Source organism: Muntiacus reevesi, chromosome 7 (assembly GCF_963930625.1).
Source record: "Muntiacus reevesi chromosome 7, mMunRee1.1, whole genome shotgun sequence".
NCBI lineage: Eukaryota > Metazoa > Chordata > Mammalia > Artiodactyla > Cervidae > Muntiacus > Muntiacus reevesi.
The window spans coordinates 16709388-16729619 of record NC_089255.1 but is presented as its reverse complement, the minus strand read 5'-3'; the positions used below and the strand labels follow the sequence as shown (position 1 = coordinate 16729619).

General features: G+C 55.0%; 1 protein-coding gene across 8 annotated transcripts in view; it reads left to right on the top strand.

Moving 5' to 3' along the window:
- Nucleotides 1-13685, top strand: part of TLE3 (TLE family member 3, transcriptional corepressor) — a 51164-nt gene extending 37479 nt beyond the window's left edge. For 2 of the 8 annotated variants that reach the window (XM_065940249.1, XM_065940245.1), the window contains exons 9-20: nucleotides 2081-2200; nucleotides 3066-3116; nucleotides 3720-3872; nucleotides 4260-4392; nucleotides 4938-5122; nucleotides 5722-5798; nucleotides 6564-6813; nucleotides 7179-7426; nucleotides 7983-8130; nucleotides 8974-9124; nucleotides 10617-10693; nucleotides 11708-13685. In XM_065940249.1, the coding sequence (XP_065796321.1) occupies nucleotides 2081-2200; nucleotides 3066-3116; nucleotides 3720-3872; nucleotides 4260-4392; nucleotides 4938-5122; nucleotides 5722-5798; nucleotides 6564-6813; nucleotides 7179-7426; nucleotides 7983-8130; nucleotides 8974-9124; nucleotides 10617-10693; nucleotides 11708-11815 (1701 nt within the window). In that variant the 3' untranslated portion in view covers nucleotides 11816-13685. Of the gene's footprint in view, nucleotides 1-2080; nucleotides 2201-3065; nucleotides 3117-3719; nucleotides 3873-4259; nucleotides 4402-4937; nucleotides 5138-5721; nucleotides 5799-6563; nucleotides 6814-7178; nucleotides 7427-7982; nucleotides 8131-8973; nucleotides 9125-10616; nucleotides 10694-11707 lie in introns of all 8 variants that reach the window. The other 6 variants (XM_065940247.1, XM_065940242.1, XM_065940248.1 and 3 more) reach the window with 3 other exon arrangements.
- The last annotated feature ends 6547 nt before the right edge of the window (nucleotides 13686-20232 follow it).

Below are 20232 nucleotides of genomic sequence, written 5' to 3'. Positions count from 1 at the left end.
GAGGCGGGCTGGATCGATGCCGCTAAACGCCTGACATGACTCTCCTCCGGTAGCAGCGAGGGTTTGCAGCTGACTGCAGAAGAAAGAACCCGCTGTTCTCCAAGCCGCGGCCTGGGTCGCGGGGAGAAACAGGAGCGGCCTCACGCCCCCTCTCCTCGCTCCCCACGCGAGAGCAGAGGGGCTGGGAGCGTTTTCTGCTTAGCACGGGGTGGCCGCCGTCGGAGGAAATGAAATGAAATGACGGTGATTTTTCTGCCGGCTCTCGCCGCGGCTAATTGAATTGCGGCTGTGCGCACACCGCTGCCGCGCCTGCCCAGCTGCGGGGAAGGTTGAAGCTGCACTTCCATTATAACCTCCATATTTTCTTCAAGGCTTGATAACTCTGCCATTTTAATTTGCTTCAGGCAGAAGCTTGGCAGGGAAGGGCTGCCCAGAAACCGGCTTAGGGGAGGAAATGAAGTTCTGCTGCTCCTTCCCGCACCGCTTCCCCCAGAACACCAGCCCCTGCCTCTGGGGGAAGTGCGGAGACTTTCCGTCTGCCTCTGGAGGGCCTCCTCCTCATCCCTGCAGGTCCCCATGTAGGCTTGTCACGCACCCCAGGGCACAGGGATGAGGATGGACTGGACTTTGCTCCCCACCCCGCCCCAGCTGAGTGGTCAGCTGCTGGAGGGGCAGGGACTGCAACTTGTTCATTCATCCACACCTGCATGCAGCCCCAGGCCTGATCCAGGGAAGGTGCACAGAAGAGGGTGCTGAGTGATGCGGGGGAAGGTGTGGTACAGTCTCTTGTTGTGTTATTGTTGTTTAGTCACTCAGTCATGTCCCACTCTTTTGCGACCCCATGGACTACAGCTGCCTGGCTCCTCCCCTTCATGGGATTTTCCAGGCAAGAATACTGGAATGGGTTGCCATTCCCTTCTCCAGGGATCTTTCTGACCCAGGGGTTGAACCTGTGTCTCCTCATTAGCAGGTGGATTCATTACCACGGAGCCTCCAGTGTAGTCTCTTAGGAAGGAACAAACCTCAGTGGTCCCCTAGAAGGGGTTGTGGTCTCTTTCCCTTGGCATAGAGGTTTGCTGGCAGGTACCCCTGCCCATCGCACCTCCCTGCCTGCTCCCAGCCCAGTGTTGGAGGCCACGTGATGCCTGTCGTCCCTAGTCACCCATCGCACCACCAGCTGGAGTCCTTCTCTGAGAGAAGCTCTCAACTTCCAAGGCCGCTCCATCCTCAGACCCACTGGCGGGTGTTTCTCCTGCCTTACCTTGTTAACCCACCTTCCCTCTTCCCAGGCCTTAAATTTCAAACTCTTCTCATCCTCACTTGCTTTGTAGTTGAAGGGAGAACTCCTGAGTCCTTTCCAGGCGTAAAAACCTTGGGTTTTCTTCAAGTTGCCTCCCGCTGGGGGACCCTGGGCACATTTCCTATCGTCTCAGGGCCTGGACTTGGCCATTGTCACAAAGGGGAGAGGAATTCTACCTGCCTGCTATGCCTTTTGCCATCTTCGGAGGGAGAGGCTTCATGACGTGTTTTCTGCTTCATTGCAATGCTGGTGTTTATAGGTTGCGGGAGGCCACGCCATCACAGAAGGGCATTCACACAAAGTGCCCCGTTGCGTACCTACACTGGGGAGGCCTGTTGGCGCCTGGCAGTTCCCCTGCCTGTCAGGTTTAGCAGATGAAGTATTCTGCATAGCCCCAGTTTGTCAGCTCAGATCCGTCTTCAAGACTCTGTGCAAATTCAGCTATCTATTCCTTGAGGCCAGATGGGTGGAAGAGGAGATAGGTGCAACCCCCACCTTCATGAAGCATACAGGCTCATAGGCCAGAGGCCAACGGCTTGTGCCAGGTTAATTATCTAACAGCAGCGGCGTTGCTACAAAAGAGAATTGTCATGCTCTCAGGGCCTCTCCCAGAGGAACCAAATCTGGGGAGTTAGGAAGGCGTCCCTCCCTGGTGAGGCTCTGATTTAGCCAAGACCCGCAGGACACACACGATACCTCAGCTGACCTTCTGGGTCACCCCACTTAGCTATATTGATGCGTGAGCCAGATGTTCACAGTTAGTCTCCCCCTTACTTCCAGAATAACTCGGTGTCGCCCTCGGAAAGCCTGCGAGCTAGTGAGAAGCACCGGGGATCTGCAGACTACAGCATGGAAGCCAAGAAGCGGAAAGCAGAGGAGAAGGACAGTTTGAGCCGATACGTATGTCTGGGGGCTCCGCGGGGGTTTGTGTGGGGTTGGCCGGACTGAAGGAGGAGCCCTCCCCCGCCCCGGGGCCTGGTCCATGTGGGGGCGGAGAGGTGGCCCACGGGGGAGGGCAGGTGGCCTGAGCATGGGAAGCCTGCATAGATCCATGCACTCTGAGCATGTGGGCCACAGCCAGAGAGTGAGCAAGGAGGTCCTCCTGGGCTCTGTGGGGTCTGGGGAGAGTTAGGGGCCCCTCCCTAGATGGGCCAGCAACTCCGTTCCACCATCACGGCCCCCCAGAATCTGTGGTCTGCTCTAGGGGCCCTCCCTCATACTTTAACCCTGCAGGTGTTCATGGTTTCTGCTCTGTGCCAGGCTGGGCAGAGGGCAGGGGGCAATGTGGTGTGGGAACCAGTGCCTTTGGGCCCAGCCCTCCTTGTCCAGCCACTTGGCTGCTCTGGGGCTTTGGGCATACCACTCAGCCAAAGCCTCAGCTGCGTTTCTGGGAAAAGAGGCTAATCACCCCTCCCAAACTGTGATGGACATGAGGGAATGAGATCAGCGCACTTACAAATGATGGCGGATGTCAGGCCAGCTGGAGAGAGGTGTCTGGCTCCAGAGGGACAAGTTAAAGGGAGCTTAGAAATATAATGGGGCAGGTGTGGGTGAGGCTGCCAGTGGCTGTGGGAGCCGAATGACCCCGGGGCCAGGAGGCTGCACCAGCAAACAGCAAAGAGGAGGCCGCCACTGGTGGGGCTGAGTGGGGACAGTGTGGACTTTGGGGTTTGGCTGAGGTTCAGCTCCTGGCTGGTGGAAATGGGATGGTTTGGGCTCCGTCTGGGGTGGGTGTGGCCTCTCATTGGCTTCTCTCTCCATGCAGGACAGTGATGGGGACAAGAGTGATGATCTGGTCGTGGACGTTTCCAATGAGGTGAGGGCAGTTCCCGGTCGCAGGGCGGCTCTTTGTGTGGGGAGTTGGAGGTGGTTCCTGTCCCGGGTGGGAGCTGTTGTGTCTCCGCTGTTGCACCATTATTGGCAGCCCCAGCCGGTTTGAGGCCTTTGGATGGGGGCATCAGGCTGGTCAGGAGGAGGAAGACTGGGCTTGGCTGCTTGGTGGCTGGGGAGTCGTTCACATCACTGGGTTCCTAGGATGGGTCTCCAGAGAGAGAGAGAGAGAGAGAGAGAGACCTCTGAAGGTCCCAGTGGAGGGCTAGCTCCCCTGGTCCTCTAGGTCAGCTCTGTTCTCCCCACCATTCCTGGGGTCTTGGGTTGGTGAGCCCCGTGGGTCAGCGTCAGCTGGGAATGAGGAGCTGGAAGGGATCTACACGAAGTCAGGAGGGCCAGCTGCCCAGCATGCAGTCCTGAACTCATGTTCGATCTTGAGCAGGTCCTATGCACCCACCCGCTCTGTCCTCTGTCTCCCCGTCTCTGGGGTGAGAAAGGGTCGTTAAGAGCCGGTCACCTCCAGTGGGACCGGAGAAGACTCAGGCTCATCATAGCTCTTAGCACATCTCTGCCTCACTTCTGTCCTTAGGACCCTGCGACACCCCGTGTCAGCCCGGCGCACTCCCCTCCTGAAAATGGGCTGGACAAGGCCCGTGGCCTGAAGAAGGACGCTCCCACCAGCCCTGCCTCGGTGGCCTCCTCCAGCAGCACGCCCTCCTCCAAGACCAAAGACCTTGGTCATGTATGTGGGGTCTGCCCCTGGCACTGCAGAGGCTGGGGAGGGTTGGGGCAGAGGGAACAAGTTCTGGGAAAGGGCTGGACCTGGAGTGCTGCTGCTTAGAGGGTGAAGGGGTGGAGCAGAAAGCACATGGATTGGGGCTTGGCCTGGGTTCACGTCCTGCCTATATCACTTACAGGCTGAACCCTGTGCTTAGTTTTACTGTTTCTGAGCCTCAGTTGCTGCATCTGTAAAATGGGAACAATGAGCACAGTCCCTGCCAAACAAGATTGGGCAAGAATGGAGGGGCTGTGTGGCAGAAGGTTTGAGAACTAGGCCTCATGTGGTGCCCAGCTCTTGGAGAAAGGAATCTTCATAGCTTCCCTTGGTCTCTGCGTTTCCCCCTTGCAGAATGACAAATCCTCCACCCCTGGACTCAAATCCAATACGCCAACCCCACGGAATGATGCCCCAACTCCTGGCACCAGCACGACCCCGGGGCTCCGGTCGATGCCAGGCAAACCTCCAGGCATGGACCCGATAGGTATAATGGGTAGGCACAACGGGGCTGAGCCGACTGTGCTTGAGGGGAGGGCATGTGCGGGCCAGGGCGCCAGGCGGGGAGTCAGAGTCAGGGCTGTCCCAGGGCCTGGCTCTGCGGGACTTGGTCAGGTTTGACACCGAGGTGAAGGCCTGCTGCTTCAGCACTCACGTCAGGGCTTACTGGGGCCACTGTTGAAATCAGCCTGTGGAAGGAGCTTCAGACAGCTCGGGACACCATCAGTGTCTGTCTGCCTTTATTGTTAATTCTGTGAGATTCTGAAAAACACTCTTCTCTGGGGCTCTGAGTCCTGCTCTATAAAAAAAGGCGGGCACATCTCTCACCTCAGACTTTCTTGGATGTGAACATGGGGATCTCTGGTAGGTGAGCTCAGCCCATCAGGACTGCCTGGAGTGGATAGCTTGAGAACACAGGAAAGATTGCTTCTGGGCCAGAGGCAGCCTGGCGGCCTGGGCTTTTGCTGGATGAAAGGGGTGGGACCCTCTCCCCTTGGTGGTACATCCCAGCTTACGTCCGCCTCCTTGCAGCCTCGGCCCTGCGCACGCCCATCTCCATCACCAGCTCCTACGCCGCGCCCTTTGCCATGATGAGCCACCACGAGATGAATGGCTCCCTCACCAGCCCCAGCGCCTACGCGGGCCTCCACAACATCCCGCCCCAGATGAGCGCGGCTGCGGCCGCCGCTGCTGCTGCCTATGGCCGATCGCCAATGGTGAGCTTTGGAGCTGTACGTAGACCTTTTGGCTCCTTTTTGGGGGGTGGGGCTGGGAAAGGAGTTGGAGGGGGAGTTGGAGTGGGTTAGAGAGACCCTTCCTACGTGCAGAGGGTGCCCTCTGGGTCCAGTGACCAGGCAGCTGCCTTGGGGGAGAGTGTTCATGAGGAACCAGAAGAGAACACTCTTGGGGGTCATAGACCTGGTTCCCACCCCCCACCCTTTTGTCGCCAGGGGACCCCAACCAACAGAGCCTCCCTGGGCTGCCCCTCTCCATCTGGGAAGTGGGACTGGCACCCGTCTTTCTGGGCTCTCTGGGGTGGGAAATCCCATGGTGATTTCACGAGGCAGGGGCTTGGCCTGTGGGGCTGCCCGTGTGTTATACCAAGGTGTGTCTGCTGTTACTGAGAGGGCCGGGGCCCGTGTTGTTGCTGGAACAGAGGGCTCTGCTCTGCTCGGCCATCTCGGGCTCTGAAGAGGCCGTGTGGTGCTGGTGGGACAGGACATGGCGGGGGAGGAAGCTGGGGCTGGGGCGTTGTATAGTGGGGGGACGGAGGGCGGCACCCCTCGCTAAGGGCTGGCCTTGTCTTGCCTTACAGGTTGGCTTTGACCCTCACCCCCCCATGCGGGCCACAGGCCTGCCCTCAAGCCTCGCCTCCATTCCTGGTGGAAAACCGTAAGCCTTGACTACTTATTTTCTGCTTGTTGGGGAGGGCAGAGAGCACACCACCCACCCACCCATCCCCTGCCCTGATGGACCTCTCCTGGGGAAACGTGTCTGCCCTTCTAGGGGTACCCCTGAGCCAGGTTGCAGTTCCATTGATGACTGCCTGGATGCATTCCTGATTGCCCCCAGGCTCCCTCTGAAAGAGGAAGGAGGGGGTTTGGGGTTGAGGTTGTGATCCCTGGGCTCTGAGAAGGGAGGAACATTTCACATCCGGATTCCACGGATCCTCCCTGCCCTGGGGTTCCTGTGGGTTCTAGCCGCAGGTGGCACTCGTGTGACCTAAGACAGCAGGCAGGCCACACTGGCTCACCCCGGCTCTGATGTGTACCTTGTGATTCATTTAGGGATGGGGGGGCAAACAGATTTTCTTCCCTAGTACTACTGGCTCCTAGAGGAGGGGTGGCGTTCAAGCTGGGTCCTTTCTGGGGTCAGAGTGCTAGGGATTGTATAGATGGTGGGAAAGGGTATTCCAAGGCAATGAGGGGTCAGTGGCCTGGTTTGGAGCGAGGATCTATAAGCAGGGGCAGAAGTCAAGGCAGGACTATGAAGCTGTCTCTGCCCTGGTGGAGTCAGGTCAAGGAGGTTGGGGTTACCATGTTTCCTAAGATCAGGGCAGGGGACACCTGGAGGCGGGCAGGCCAGGCAGGGGTTAGGGCCAGTCAGGAAACTGTTAGAGGACTGGAGATGGCAGAAGCGTGGTTCTCCCCCTTTCAGAGCCTACTCTTTCCATGTGAGCGCCGATGGGCAGATGCAGCCTGTGCCCTTCCCCCACGACGCCCTGGCAGGCCCTGGCATCCCCAGGCACGCCCGGCAGATCAACACACTCAGCCACGGGGAGGTGGTGTGTGCGGTGACCATCAGCAACCCCACGCGCCACGTCTACACAGGAGGCAAGGGCTGCGTGAAGATCTGGGACATCAGCCAGCCAGGGAGCAAGAGCCCCATCTCCCAGCTGGACTGCCTGGTGAGGACCCCGGGGCTGCGGGCATCCCTTCTAGCTGTCATAGAAGAGCGAGGCAGCTGGGGCCTGGGGCGGTACCCCATTGACCTGGCCAGGGGCAGCCCTGTATCGACTGGGAGACTTTGGGCAACCTGGCAAACCTCTCTGAGCCCTGCTTTCATTGTCTGAAAGGGGAGATGATGCTGGTCTCCAGGGGTTTGTGAAGAAATGAAAGTTTAAAAAGTCACGAGTGAGCAGTGGGGTCAGCCGTGAATAAGGGCAAAAAGTGAGCAGACGTAACGAGGGTGCTCGTTGTTGCTGGACGTGACTCTCCCAGTTCCCCGGGAGGAGAGGTGGGTGGTGCTGAACACTGCCCCCTCCCCCTTCAGAACAGGGACAACTACATCCGCTCCTGTAAGCTGCTCCCCGACGGGCGCACGCTCATCGTGGGCGGCGAGGCCAGCACGCTCACTATCTGGGACCTGGCCTCCCCCACGCCACGCATCAAGGCTGAGTTGACGTCCTCGGCTCCGGCCTGCTACGCCCTGGCCATCAGCCCTGATGCCAAAGTCTGCTTCTCCTGCTGTAGTGACGGCAACATCGCCGTGTGGGACCTGCACAACCAGACCCTGGTCAGGTGAGGCACGGGAGGGCAACGGGGGTCCTCATCCTGGGAAGGCCACGCTGGCCGTGTCTGGCATCGTGGCTGTGACTGGCCTGTCTGAGGTGCTGGGGTGTGGCCAGGATGGCACAGGCAAGGGCTCCCAGGTGAAATGATGGCTTGTGTCAGGTGCCTAGCACAGGCAGAGGAGGGAGGGCTCTGTGGATCAGGAACTTGCACAAAGCTCTGGGGAAAGGGGTCCTGGAGCAGACCTGGGAGGGCAGAACTCTTAGATAAGTTGAGACTCAGAGAGATGTGGGGAGAAGAAGAGGCGTCCAGACTGGAATGGAGGAGCTTAAGTGTGGGGCCTCGGGAGCAGAGCTGCTGGGTCTGAGTCCTGCCTCCCTGTGAGCTCATGCAAGTACCGGCCCTGGCCGAGATGCTCGAGTGGAGTGGGAGAGGAGCCCTGGGGGACCGTGGACCACAGTTTACTGTTCTGCTGGGACAGAGTTGGCATCTCCCTGGGACAGCTGTCAACATAGCAGTCAGTGCTTCCCTGGGGCTTACGCTCACCCCTGCCTGGCCTTCCTAGGCAGTTCCAGGGCCACACGGACGGGGCCAGCTGCATAGACATCTCCCATGACGGCACCAAGCTGTGGACGGGAGGCCTGGACAACACCGTGCGCTCGTGGGACCTGCGGGAGGGCCGGCAGCTGCAGCAGCATGACTTTACCTCCCAGGTGTGCGCCTGAGACCACACCCCCCCCCAATCCACTGGAGCAGCGTGGGGCCTTCCCTCCCTGGGTCTTAGTGGCTGGTTCGGGAGACCAAGGGATCCTCACACGTAATCATTACAAATGGACCTGAGACCAACTTGAGTCATCTGGGAAGGCTTCCTGGAGGAAGTGGCCATGAAATAGAATCCACAAGGCTTTGGAGTTGGTCGCACTTGCCCCTGCTGCTCAGACTTGACTCCCAGCTCCTCTGCCATTGAGCATTTGGCCTCAGTTTTCTCACCCACGGGATGGGAATAGTCATAGCTACCTCATGGGTCTGGTGTGAGCACCTCAAATGGTCCCTCTGAAAGCCTTGGCTATAAGCCTGGCTATAGAAAGCATTCTATAAATCCTAGGTATTATTTTTTGGTTTTGTATTATTTGTGTTAATGTTTTAATTTTGCATGTTTAATACATTAGTGTTTTATTTACTCATATTTTCCTTAAGGATAGGTAAAAGTCACTGAGACAGAGAATAACTTTGAAAGTGAAATATCTGTGTCATCTCTGAGTTTGAATCCTGACTCTGCCACTTTAGTTTCTAGAGTCAGCAACCTCTCTGAGTCTCAGCTTCCTCACCTGGGAAGTTGATTGGGGATAAAACACTATTCCCTTGAGGGGGAGAGAGGGGGCCTTCGCATTGCACATGACAGGTGGGGAAGTGCTGGGGGAGGGAGTAAGACAGCCCACAGGGTTCCTGAGCAGGGCCGTGGAGGAGCGCCCCTCCTCTCCCTCCTCCTGGCCCTCCTTCAGCCGCCCCCACCGTGGTTTTGGAGAATGCCATCTCTGTCCTCCCCTCCCGCGCAGATCTTCTCGCTGGGTTACTGCCCCACCGGGGAGTGGCTGGCCGTGGGCATGGAGAGTAGCAACGTGGAGGTGCTGCACCACACCAAGCCCGACAAGTACCAGCTGCACCTGCACGAGAGCTGCGTGCTGTCCCTCAAGTTCGCCTACTGCGGTGAGCCAGGGCGGGGGCCGGGGAGCAGGGGCGGGGGAGCGGGGGCCGGGGGGCGTGGGGGCCGGGGAGCGGGGGCGGGGGAGCTGGGGCCTGAGGAGCAGGGGCCGGGGCGTGGGGGCCAGGGTGCGGGGGCCTGGGGTGTGGGGGCCTGGGGTGTGGGGGCCGGGGAGCGGGGGCGGGCAGCGGGGGCCTGGGGCGTGGGGGCTGGGGAGCGGGAGGGGTGTGGGGGCCGGGGAGTGGGAGCAGGGGGTGCAGGGGCGGGGGAGCTGGGGCCTGGGGAGCTGGGGGCCGGGCAGCGGGGGCCTGGGGCGTGGGGGCCGGGGAGCTGGGGGCCGGGGCACGGGGGCCTGGGGAGCTGGGGGCCGGGGCACGGGGGCCTGGGGAGCTGGGGGCCGGGCAGCGGGGGCCTGGGGAGCTGGGGGCCGGGCAGCGGGGGCCTGGGGAGCTGGGGGCCGGGCAGCGGGGGCCTGGGGAGCTGGGGGCCGGGCAGCGGGGGCCTGGGGAGCTGGGGGCCGGGCAGTGGGGGCCAGGCAGTGGGGGCCTGGGGCGTGGGGGCCGGGGAGCGGGGGCCGGGGAGCTGGGAGCCGGGGGTGCGGGGGCCGGGGAGCGGGGAGCCGGGGGTGCGGGAGCCTGGGGCACGGGGGTCTGGGCAGCCCTCTGTGCAGGGAGGCAGCTCAGACAAGGGCCAGAGCCCCTTTAAGTGAGCACGGTCTCAGAACCAGGCTCCTGACCCAGACCAGTACCCCAATCCCGCCCCGCATCTGAGGATGCAGATACTGCCACAGGGTACCAGGCACCTGTGACGCCAGGCCAGAGCCAGACCTTGCTGGCCAGGAGCAGGGGGGTAGTATGCCCAGCCTTGCAGGCAGTGCCTCCAGGTGGTTTGGACCGTGGGCTTCGGTGGCCACAGCTCTGGACTGGAGGATGTGCCGGCCCACTGACTGGCTGTGCAGCTTAGGACGGTCCCAGCCTCTCTGAGCCCCAATAGGTCTTTATGGACCAAGGAATAGCAGGCACCCCCCAGGGCTTCGGGAGCCCTGGAGCTTTAATGCAGGCAAAGCTCTGGTGACAGGCCTGCAGAGACCCACTGCCTTTGGCTGGATCTCCAGCCGCTTGGAGCTTCGCCATCCCCAGTACCTCCTGCCATCTTTCAGTAGTAGAATCGAGATGGGTCAGTTGAGCTTAGTGGCTTTAAAAAGAATCTTCTGGGGAAGTGTAATCCCTATGATTAACTGCAGATCCTGCCTTTCTCTGCCCCAGCCTGCCCACCCCTCCCCTTGATTGCAGAGAAAGGCAGTATCTTGAGTGTCTGTGTGTGTGTGGCAGGGTAGTGGGGTGGGTGTCTTGATTACAAAACGCTTCTCACAAGGGAAGAGTCAGCCCAGCGCTGGTTAGTGGGTTACACCGCGTTTCCATGGTAGCTGGCCATGTGTGGGGTGGGTCTTGCTTTAGAGGGCAGCAGCCCACAACCTGATGTTTCCTTTGCCTGCAGGCAAGTGGTTTGTGAGCACTGGGAAAGATAACCTTCTCAACGCCTGGAGGACTCCGTATGGAGCCAGCATATTCCAGGTACTACCCGCCCTCCAAGTGCCCCTCTTGATTCTGCTGAGGGTCCAGGCCTGGCCACGGTGATGGGGCAGGGAATGGGGAGGCAGAGCAGGACTTGCCCTGACCCCCACCTGCTGGGGGTCCAAGACGGCTTCTCAGCAGCGAGGCTTTGGACTTGGGCACATCAGGGGGACGCATACTCTACTGCTAGTGGCGTCTGACCGATTGGGGCGAGGGCTTTTAGCAGAGGCTCTTGTAGGATTTCTAGAGCAAGAAAGAATAAAAACATGCTCTTGGCTCTGGCCTGCATGCTGAGCCCTCACAGGAGGTGCACCAGGCATTTGAGCAAACTGGGGAGCTTTTTTTGTTTTTCTGAGCTGTGTCATCTGGTTTCAAGTAAGTTGAGGTATGGGGCCGGAGAAGGATCCAAAAGGAGGTGAGAGAGAGGGAAGGGGCTTTTTGTGAGTTTTCAAAACCTGGGATCTGATGCTGCACTCTCCCTCGCTCACTCGTATACACTCACACAGAGAGACACACACACAGTCATGCGTACATACACATAGTCACATGCACTTGCCCTCAGAGTCAGTAAGACACTCTTGATGCAGTCTGGAGGTCTAGCATCTGGTGCATCACACATGTAACTTTCAACAGTCTCTAGTTACACTGAATGTTCAAAATTTAGGTGCAAGTCCTTTTTTTTTTTAGCTCACCAGACTGAGGGCCTGGCCCACTGACACCGGCTCCCAGCTCAGAAATGCTTCTTCCTGTTTGTAAACTCTGGATGCAAAGCTCACACTCAAGTGCTCTGTTTTGCTGCTCGGAGCTGACTGTAAAGATCACATCTGGCCCAGTTAATGAGCTTTTCCTTATGGGGAAGCAGGTGGAAGGGGCCCCTCTAATGGGAAGGGCTGTGTTTGAAGGCCTCGCAGCGTGCGCTCCAGGCTGGGCAGAGGGCGGGTGAATTCAGAGAGCACTGAGAGAGTGCTGAGTACCCAAAAAGTGAGTTTCTGTCCTTTCTCTCTCCTCTTCCAGTCTAAGGAATCCTCGTCGGTCTTGAGCTGTGACATTTCGGCGGATGACAAATATATTGTAACAGGCTCTGGTGACAAGAAGGCCACGGTTTATGAGGTCATCTACTAAGCAAGGACTGTGACGGGGTTGTCACGCTCTGGGAGACACAGACTCGGCTGTGCCAGGGAGACCCCGCAAACACGGAGGACAGGCAGCCAGCAGCCCAGCACCACGCTCCGGCGGGCTGAGGGGGTGCGCCCGTCACGGCCGGGGCTCCTGGGCATGGACTCCTGTGTCTCATGGACTCCGATGGATTTCTCCCCTCCTCCTCCCGTCACGATGCTGGCAGAGGCTGCACATAGATTTATTTGGAGGCTCGTGGCTCCGGCTGCCCACATACACCCTCGTGAATCTCTCTCCTTCCCCTTTCTTTTGATGTGTCCCCCTGCCCCGCCTCGGGGACACTGGAGCGTGGACCACACGTTTGTACCAGGGAGCGGGGGAGGGTTTCACGTCCCTGACTGTGCAGCGCACAAGGTTTGTGAAAAGTGTAAATAACAGACTCCTATCTCGGACTGGTCTGCGGGGGAGGAGGCCCCTTCCCACCTGCAACGCCAGCCGTGTATTTCGCCTGCTGTATTTGTAATCCACTCGTGGTGGTGGCTTTGTTTTTTGTTTTTGTTTTTTTTAAACAGAAGTTCCCATCTGGGGAGGGGAGGCAGGGAGCGGGCAGAATGAAGAGGGAGTGGTAGAGGGAGAAGACACCTAGGCAGAGGAGGCAGCCAGGTCAGCCATCGTACCCCCTGGGTGAGCGTGTCTCCATGTGGACCTGGGGATCGTCTTAAGGCATGTCAGGACCCAGCTCCAGACTGACTGACGGACAGGCAGAGCTTGAGATGGGTGCCCGTCCAGGCTGACGGCAGCAGAAACAACGGTGAATTTTTCTGTGGCCTCCCGAGTCCCACCTGCCTCTTACTTAGCCTCTTGGTCCCCCTCTCAGGTGTCTGAACCTGTCCGTCTGTCTGTCTCCCCCTCCCCACCCCCACCTCCATCTCTCTTTGGTGCACACTTGGTTGTCGTGATGAGAAATGGAAATTCAAAGGCACTCTGTCTCCAGCCCTACTTAATCTTCGGACACAACCTGCCTGAAAAGGACACAAAGTTAGAGGAACGCATAGCAACTCAGCTCAGGGAGCTACCAGAGAAAAAAATAGCAACTGATGTGGGTGCTTTTTTTTTTTTTTTTTTAATTTGAATAAAAAGAATTAGAAGTGATGTCCTTTCATAAAATGCCTTCTCCCCACTTTCCTGCCTCTGACCCCTTACTCTCTCCTTAGAGGGAAAATGTGTATTTAACCTGCAGGACGGAGTCTAAGGGGTTCCGCTGGGGGTACACCGTGCTGACTTCTCCTGGCTTCCTGTCTCTCTTAGGAGCCCAAACAGCTTACAGGTAGAATATCAGCTCCTGCAGGTGCCACTTTTTGGTACCAAAATGTTCTGAGGTATTAGGATTTTGTTTTTTGTTTTTCCTTTGGTCTTTTTTTTTTTTCTTCTAAGGAAAAGCTAAAGGCTGTTACGAGTCCTGGTGGTGGGCTCTCCATGGATGTAGCATATGGAAGATAATTTTTATACTGCATTTTTATGGCTTATTTTATAATGTGTGATTCTGTCTGGTGAGAAGGGAGGGTGGGTTCCCAGTGAACCCTTCTCCAATGCTCTTGCTCCCGGGTGAGCCCCTCCCCCTACCTGGCTCCGGAGGCCGAAGAGAAGGGCAAGGTGGGTGCCCTTAACCTTTCTGAGGTTGGGGAGGGGTGTCCAGAGTCTGTCTCTCTTCCTCTCTCTCTGGGTCTCAGATGCTTAGCCACCACCTGTTGTTAAGGCTCTTGCCGCAAGGGAAGGCGAGGGTAGAAGACAAGTTGATTCCTGAAGAAAAAAAGAAAATGAAAAGTCATTGTAATGACCTGTTTTTATATTTTTAAAAGTTACTATTTAAAGGTTGGCTTGATTGTTGCGTTTTAATTCTTCCTCCTCCCCCTGCCCCCCCACACCCAATAGTTTTTCTCCATTCCCCCCCCCCCCCCACACCCCCAAGAAGAGGGGCGGGATGCTGTCAGCTCACGTCCTGGGTGACTCCGCTTGTCATCCGTAAATGTGAGCACTGCTTTTTTAAAGCATTGCCATGCTGGCCCCGCTCCTAGAGAGTGATTATGCGGGGCAGTTAAAAAGGCAGCGTTTTCATGACCCCAGCCCTGTGCTATCTCCCCAGTTTAAGGCGGGGTGGGGCGGGGGGCGTCTCCTCAGGGCAGTTCCCAGAGGTGAAGTCCACAGTTAACACTGGTGTCCTGTATAACTGCCACTGCCCAACTTTGGGGGGAAAAAAATGAAATGTGATGAACTTGCGGAGAAATTGCAAAGTGTCTATGACCATCAGGACCCTGAAAACCACTACCGTCTTTTTTAAACTTAACTTCAGATGCTGCGAGGCAACCCCACTCTGGAGGGGTTTACAGAGAGGACAGGATAGGAAATGGAGGCAGTGCCCTCGGGGAGGCAGGACTGGCCTGGGGGCAGGGTGGGGGGGGTTGTTCCCAGGTTCCTGGGCATCATACAGCCATGAGCTAAATCTCCAGAATGTGGGACTAATGTGGTTTCCAACTCCTGCCAGAGTCACTGTAAGTCAGCACACAAAAACGATTGTCTGCCGTTATTTCATTCACGAAAGGGAATTGAACATTTGAAAAAAGGAGTGACCATCCAGATAAAGCAGTCTTTATTCTAAGCCTCGAAAGGACAGCTGGACTGCACATACCGGGGTCACTTAGCTGGAACTGGGCTTCCTGTCAGGCTTACAGAAGAGAAGCTTCCAGCATGTAGGAAGAAGGCCCATCTGGGGCTGTGTTTGGCTGACATCTCTGTCTTGTACTGGTGGCACAAACTTGAGTAAAGGAAAACCCCTTTGAACCACACTTTCCTTGCTTCTCAAAGTCTGATCCTCACTGCAGAGGGCTAGAGGGACCAAATGGGGGAGACTTCGGCCAGAACATTCTCTGCGTGCCTGAGGGTTGCAGGTCCCCGTGGGTAGAAGGGAAGAATGTCTCGGAATGCTCCCCTCCACTTTTGGCTCCTGGGAGTAAAGGCCAATGTCAGGCCCATTGCTGAGAGGGGGAGACCATCTCAGAAAGGCTCTTGTACCAAGAGGTTCTGGGCACAATTAAGCATGGGGAGATGACCAAGAGTCAGTTCAGGCCAGTGGAGACCAAGGAAAGACACCTGACCTGTGAAAGTGCGGTTGGGAACACATCCTTCGACCGGCTGCCTGTACTCGCTGGGACTGTCCTGACACAAGCTCACAAGCCTTTCCACCCTGAGCCTCTCACTGTGCATGCTTGTCTTTGCCTCGCTACCGCCTCCCAACCCACCACCGCTCCCCTCCCGCACTTTCCACTTTACAGACCCTCAGCCCCAACTCAGTCCTACTAAAGCCATATCCACCTCTCGCGACTCTGCAAGTGATTCCTCTGCTCTTGAAGGTTTGGGAGGCCTCTTCAAATCTTTAGGGAGGGACCTAAATACTGTGCACAACCTGATTTCCATCTCTAATCCCCCAAGATTGCCCTTGCCTCCTTGTCAACAGAGTAGTAGAAAACCTTGATAGCATTTTCCTGTGGTGGTTTAGTTGCTAAGTCATGTCTGACAGTTGCAACCCCATGGACTAGCCTGCCAGGTTCCTCTATCCATGGGGTTTCACAGGCAAGAATACTGGGAGTGGGGTTGCTATTTCCTTCTCTAGGGGATCTTAGCAACTCAAGAATCAAACCCAAGACTCCTGCATTACAGGTGGACTCCTGAACCGCAGGCCGATTCTTTTCCAACTGAGCTACAAGGGAAGTCCCATTTGCCAAGCATTTTTCAAAGCCACCCCTTAACCATTCCTGCAAAAATCCAGGCTCATACTGATCATTTGCAATTCTTCAGTACTCCTGTTCGCTTGTCCACACAGCTAGACTGGTTTCACTGACCGAAGACAGTGCCCAGGACATCATAGAGCCAGGGCAGCACCAGTGAATAAAGGCTGAGCTCTCCCTGGCTTGAGCTTATCCTATTTTTCAGGGCAAGTGGGGTGTCCTGAGGCTTGTCACTGAAGCCTAGAGAAGGGGCTGGCTTTTGAAGGTCTTCCAGCTTGGTCACGCTGCCTTTGCTCCAAGCAAGATCTTTGAAACAAACAAGACATGGTCGTCAGAAGCCAGTGTTTGTGGTTTCAGGTCACGTCAGATGATGTGCAAATGTCCAGGCCGTTTGTAACAATGGCAGAGCAATTCATTCTCAGGCCTCTTTGAGTCACTGCCCATCTCTATGCCCCACCCCTAGGCAGCCCCGACCCCAGCAGAGGCAGTGACTGTCCTAAATCACAGGGTCTGCAGGAAGGAACAGATACAGAGAGCTGGAGCTGGAAGCATGACTGGCAAGACTTCAATGTTACAAACTGGCCATGGACTCTCCCATGGAGATGGGGTGTACATTTTTATTTTTCAAGAACACAGTGTCTGAGAATGAACTATTTTTAATATATAGTATAACAAACAAACGTGATGAGCCTTTTTTCATTTGCACGGTTAGGCATCATTTGATGTTTTTGTGACAACAGTAGGAAATGTACTCTATAAAATGTACTGAACTCGTGAAGTGTTTTTAAATATTACACCAAAATTGGAACTTTTGTATTTGAAGAGACATCTATCCTTGGCCCCTAGTTTGGTAGATGGGACAGTGAAGGCCCATAAAGGGTACATAACTCACCGTGAGTCACACAGCCTGAGCCAACATTGCGAATCACACCTCCCCTTCCCCTAAACCCATACCACATCCTCAGTGAAGGAACCACTTCATGGGCAGGACTGAATGGTACTGATTCAAGGATTAGCATCAAGGATGAGGATTCCTGCCTCTTCTTTAAGAGGACTGGTGAGGAAATTCCTTATGGAAGGATCATGGCCGACAAGAGTCATGGATACCAGTATCCTGCCTTGAGAACATTCTAGAACACACCCACCCATCTTACCCATTTTCCATCCATTCACCAGTCACCCACTCATCCATCCATCCACCCACCCACCCACTCATCCAATCATCTCTCCAGTCATCCTTTCATCTACCCATCCATCCCACCAACATTTCTATGGAGAGAACCGAACATATGCCAGGCATGGTTCTAGGTGCAAGGATGCAAAGATCAGTAAGACAATGCCTGCCCTCTCTGCAGTGTGCTCAGCCAGCCGGGAGAAACAGTCACATAAACTGACAACTGCCACTTCATGAGGTGTGTGTGCGTGTGTGTGTGAGAGTCACTCAGTCGTGTCCGACTCTATAACCCCATGGACTGTAATCCATCAGGCTCCTCTGATGGGATTCTTCAGGCAAAAATACTGGAATGGGTTGCCAGTTCCTTCTAGAGGGGATCTTCCTGACCCAGGATCAAACCCCGCTCTCCCACATTGCAGGCAGATTCTTTTACCGTCTGGTAAAAGTCCAAAAGGAAGGCAGATACCTGCAGGTTAATGCTAATGCCTAAAACTTGGATGAGATGTGTGAAGACACAAACTAGAAGATGCCGCACCACACAGTAGAGATGTTACCCAGGGAGTGTGGAGTCAGAGCAAGGGCTTCTTGGAAGGAGTGAGCTGAACCAAGGCCCAAAGAACAAAGAGGTGCCGTGCCCAAGGGAGGTGGGGAGAAGAGTGTTCCAGGTGGAAGGAACAGCATGTGCTAAGGACTGGAGTAAGAGGCACATCCTCCTCCATCTCCCTCCCTCAACCTGCCTAGTTCTCTCTTTTGCCCTGACCTGGCTACACTCCTCTTGAAAGTCCCTTGGACTGCAAGGAGATCCAACCAGTCCATCCTAAAGGAGATTAGTCCTGGGTGTTCATTGGAAGGACTGATGCTGAAGCTGAAACTCCAATACTTTGGCCACCTCATGCGATGAGTTGATTCATTGGAAAAGACCCTGATGCTGGGAGGGATTGGGGGCAGGAGGAGAAGGGGACGACAGAGGATGAGATGGCTGGATGGCATAACTGACTCGATGGGCATGAGTTTGAGTAAATTCCAGGAGTTGGTGATGGACAGGAGGCCTGGCGTGCTGCGATTCATGGGGTCGCAAAGAGTCAGACACGACTGAGCAACTGAACTGAACTGAACTGAGCTACACTCTAGCTTGTTGAAGTCCCAGTTCCTGCAGCCTCTCTTTGGTCCACCCCTTCCTGTGCAGAAGTCAGGCTCGGATTCAGGCCAAGCAGGCTAGTGAAACTCAGGAGGAGGGACATTCAGAGGCTGGGTTCTGACCTGAGCCAGGAGGGGCAGGGGGACGAGGAGGAAATACTAGGGGGTGAGCTGCAGTTCAGAGGGTTGAGACTGCCTGTGTTGAGCCCCAGGTTCTAGGTCCCCACCTCAATTGACATGCAGAGACCTGCGGCTCTATGCACGGGAGCATTGGACATGATCTGGGCCCCTAGTTTGGTGGATACAGTTGTGTAGGACATTAAGCTGCACATCTGTCCCCACTGTGGACAGGCTCTTGGAGGGGCTCTGCTTGGAGCGCCTCGATGGCCCTGTACACAGCACTGTGTCTGAGCTCCTTCATTGGTTCCCAGGTGCAGCTCTGTGTCTCTAGAGTCACCTTTTCACACCAGTCACACATGCCTCCAATGCCCTGAGAGGCCACACTTTGATTTTAGGTTATTTATGTGTTTCTCTTCCAGCCAGGAATGCCCTGCATCTTTCTTTGAACCCCCCCCCCGCCCCCCTCCCCCCATTCATTCTTTAGCACTCAGCTTTAGTTTCACTTCCAGTGAGCCCTTCCCTAGCCCCCAACTCCTTTAGTGTGAACTGGCTGTGTCTCCTCTGTGCTGTTGGAGGGTCCTCTGCCAGCTCTCGTGGAATGTATTATGCATGCTGCATCATGGCTGTTACTTTAATGGTATCATCCTCTCCTGATGTCCGCCTGGGAGTGAACGGGGATTGTGTCTCGTATCTCTGGTCCTTAGTATGTAGAACATGCTCAGGAAATGCTAGTTGAATGAATCAGTGAGTGTGGGATGAAGATAATAGCTATTCTTAGTAGAGGACTTAGTATGTGTCTGCCAGTTCTTTTTAAGCATTGTGTAATCCCAAACTCATAACTGTCCTAAGAGGTCAATGCTATTACTATATTCATTTTATAGATGATGTCCTGAAGTTCCAAGATCACACAGCTTATAGGCTGGCTGGAAAAATGAATGAGTAGATGGATGAGTGGGTGGGTGGTGGATCATTAGGATTGGTTCAGAAACTTGGAAAGAACTGACCCCACAAGTACAGCAGGAGATGAGTGATCTCAAGATGAAGAACATAGAAAGGAGAGACAGAAGACAGAAACATCCCCTGCCCAGCTCAGGCCTTCCTCACATCCATCAGGGCATGTCTGTCAATGCCCAGAAAGCTCCACAGTGTGCTCACTCTGACCGTGACTCTGAACTCCCCTCCCAAGCAGATCAGCCAGCACAGGGCTGATGGCTCAGAAGCGGACCCTTGAGGTTTCCTGCACTTCTGAGGCCAGAAGCAAGAGTGAGACAGGGCTGTGGTCTTATCTCTCCTGGATATCACAGAGGGAAGCTACCTGTGCAAATGTTTGCTGGTCATAGTTGACAAGATTCCGAAAAAGCAGGTATGGAATGTCCAATACTGGCAAATGAAACAGCAAGCTAATTAGGATTCCCTTTAACCATGTGGACAGACAGACATGTTGGATAAAATCAAAGTAGAACAGGGAATTCCCTGCAGGTCCAGTGGTTAGGAATCAGCACTTTCACAGCCAGGGCCTGGATTCAATACTCTGTGGTCAGGGAACTAAGATCCTGTAAGCTGTATGGTGCAGCCAAAAATAAAAAGCAAACAAAACAATTTTGATAGCCTAGCATGAAAAAAACAGGACTCGTTTAATGTCATAGATAAAAGACTTTAAAGGTAGAGGGGGAGCTCCCCAGTTCAGAACGCTACATAAATTTTTTAAAATGGACAGAATTTTATAAAAAGAAATGGGAGGTTTTAACAAACCACTAAGAGAAATCCTATATACTAACAATGAGAAAACAGAAAGAGAAATTAAGGAAACAATACCATTCACCATTGCAACAAAAAGAATAAAATACTTAGGAGTATATCTACCTAAAGAAACAAAAGACCTGTACATAGAAAACTATAAAACACTGATGAAAGAAATCAAAGAGGACACAAACAGATGGAGAAACATACTGTGTTCAAGGATTGGAAGAATCAATATTGTCAAAATGGCTATTCTACCCAAAGCAATCTATAGATTCAATGCAATCCCTATCAAGCTACCAACGGTATTTTTCACAGAACTAGAACAAATAATTTCACAATTTGTATGGAAAAACAAAAAACCTCGAATAGCCAAAGTAATCTTGAGAAAGAAGAATGGAACTGGAGGAATCAACCTGCCTGACTTCAGACTCTACTACAAAGCCACAGTCATCAAGACAGTATGGTAC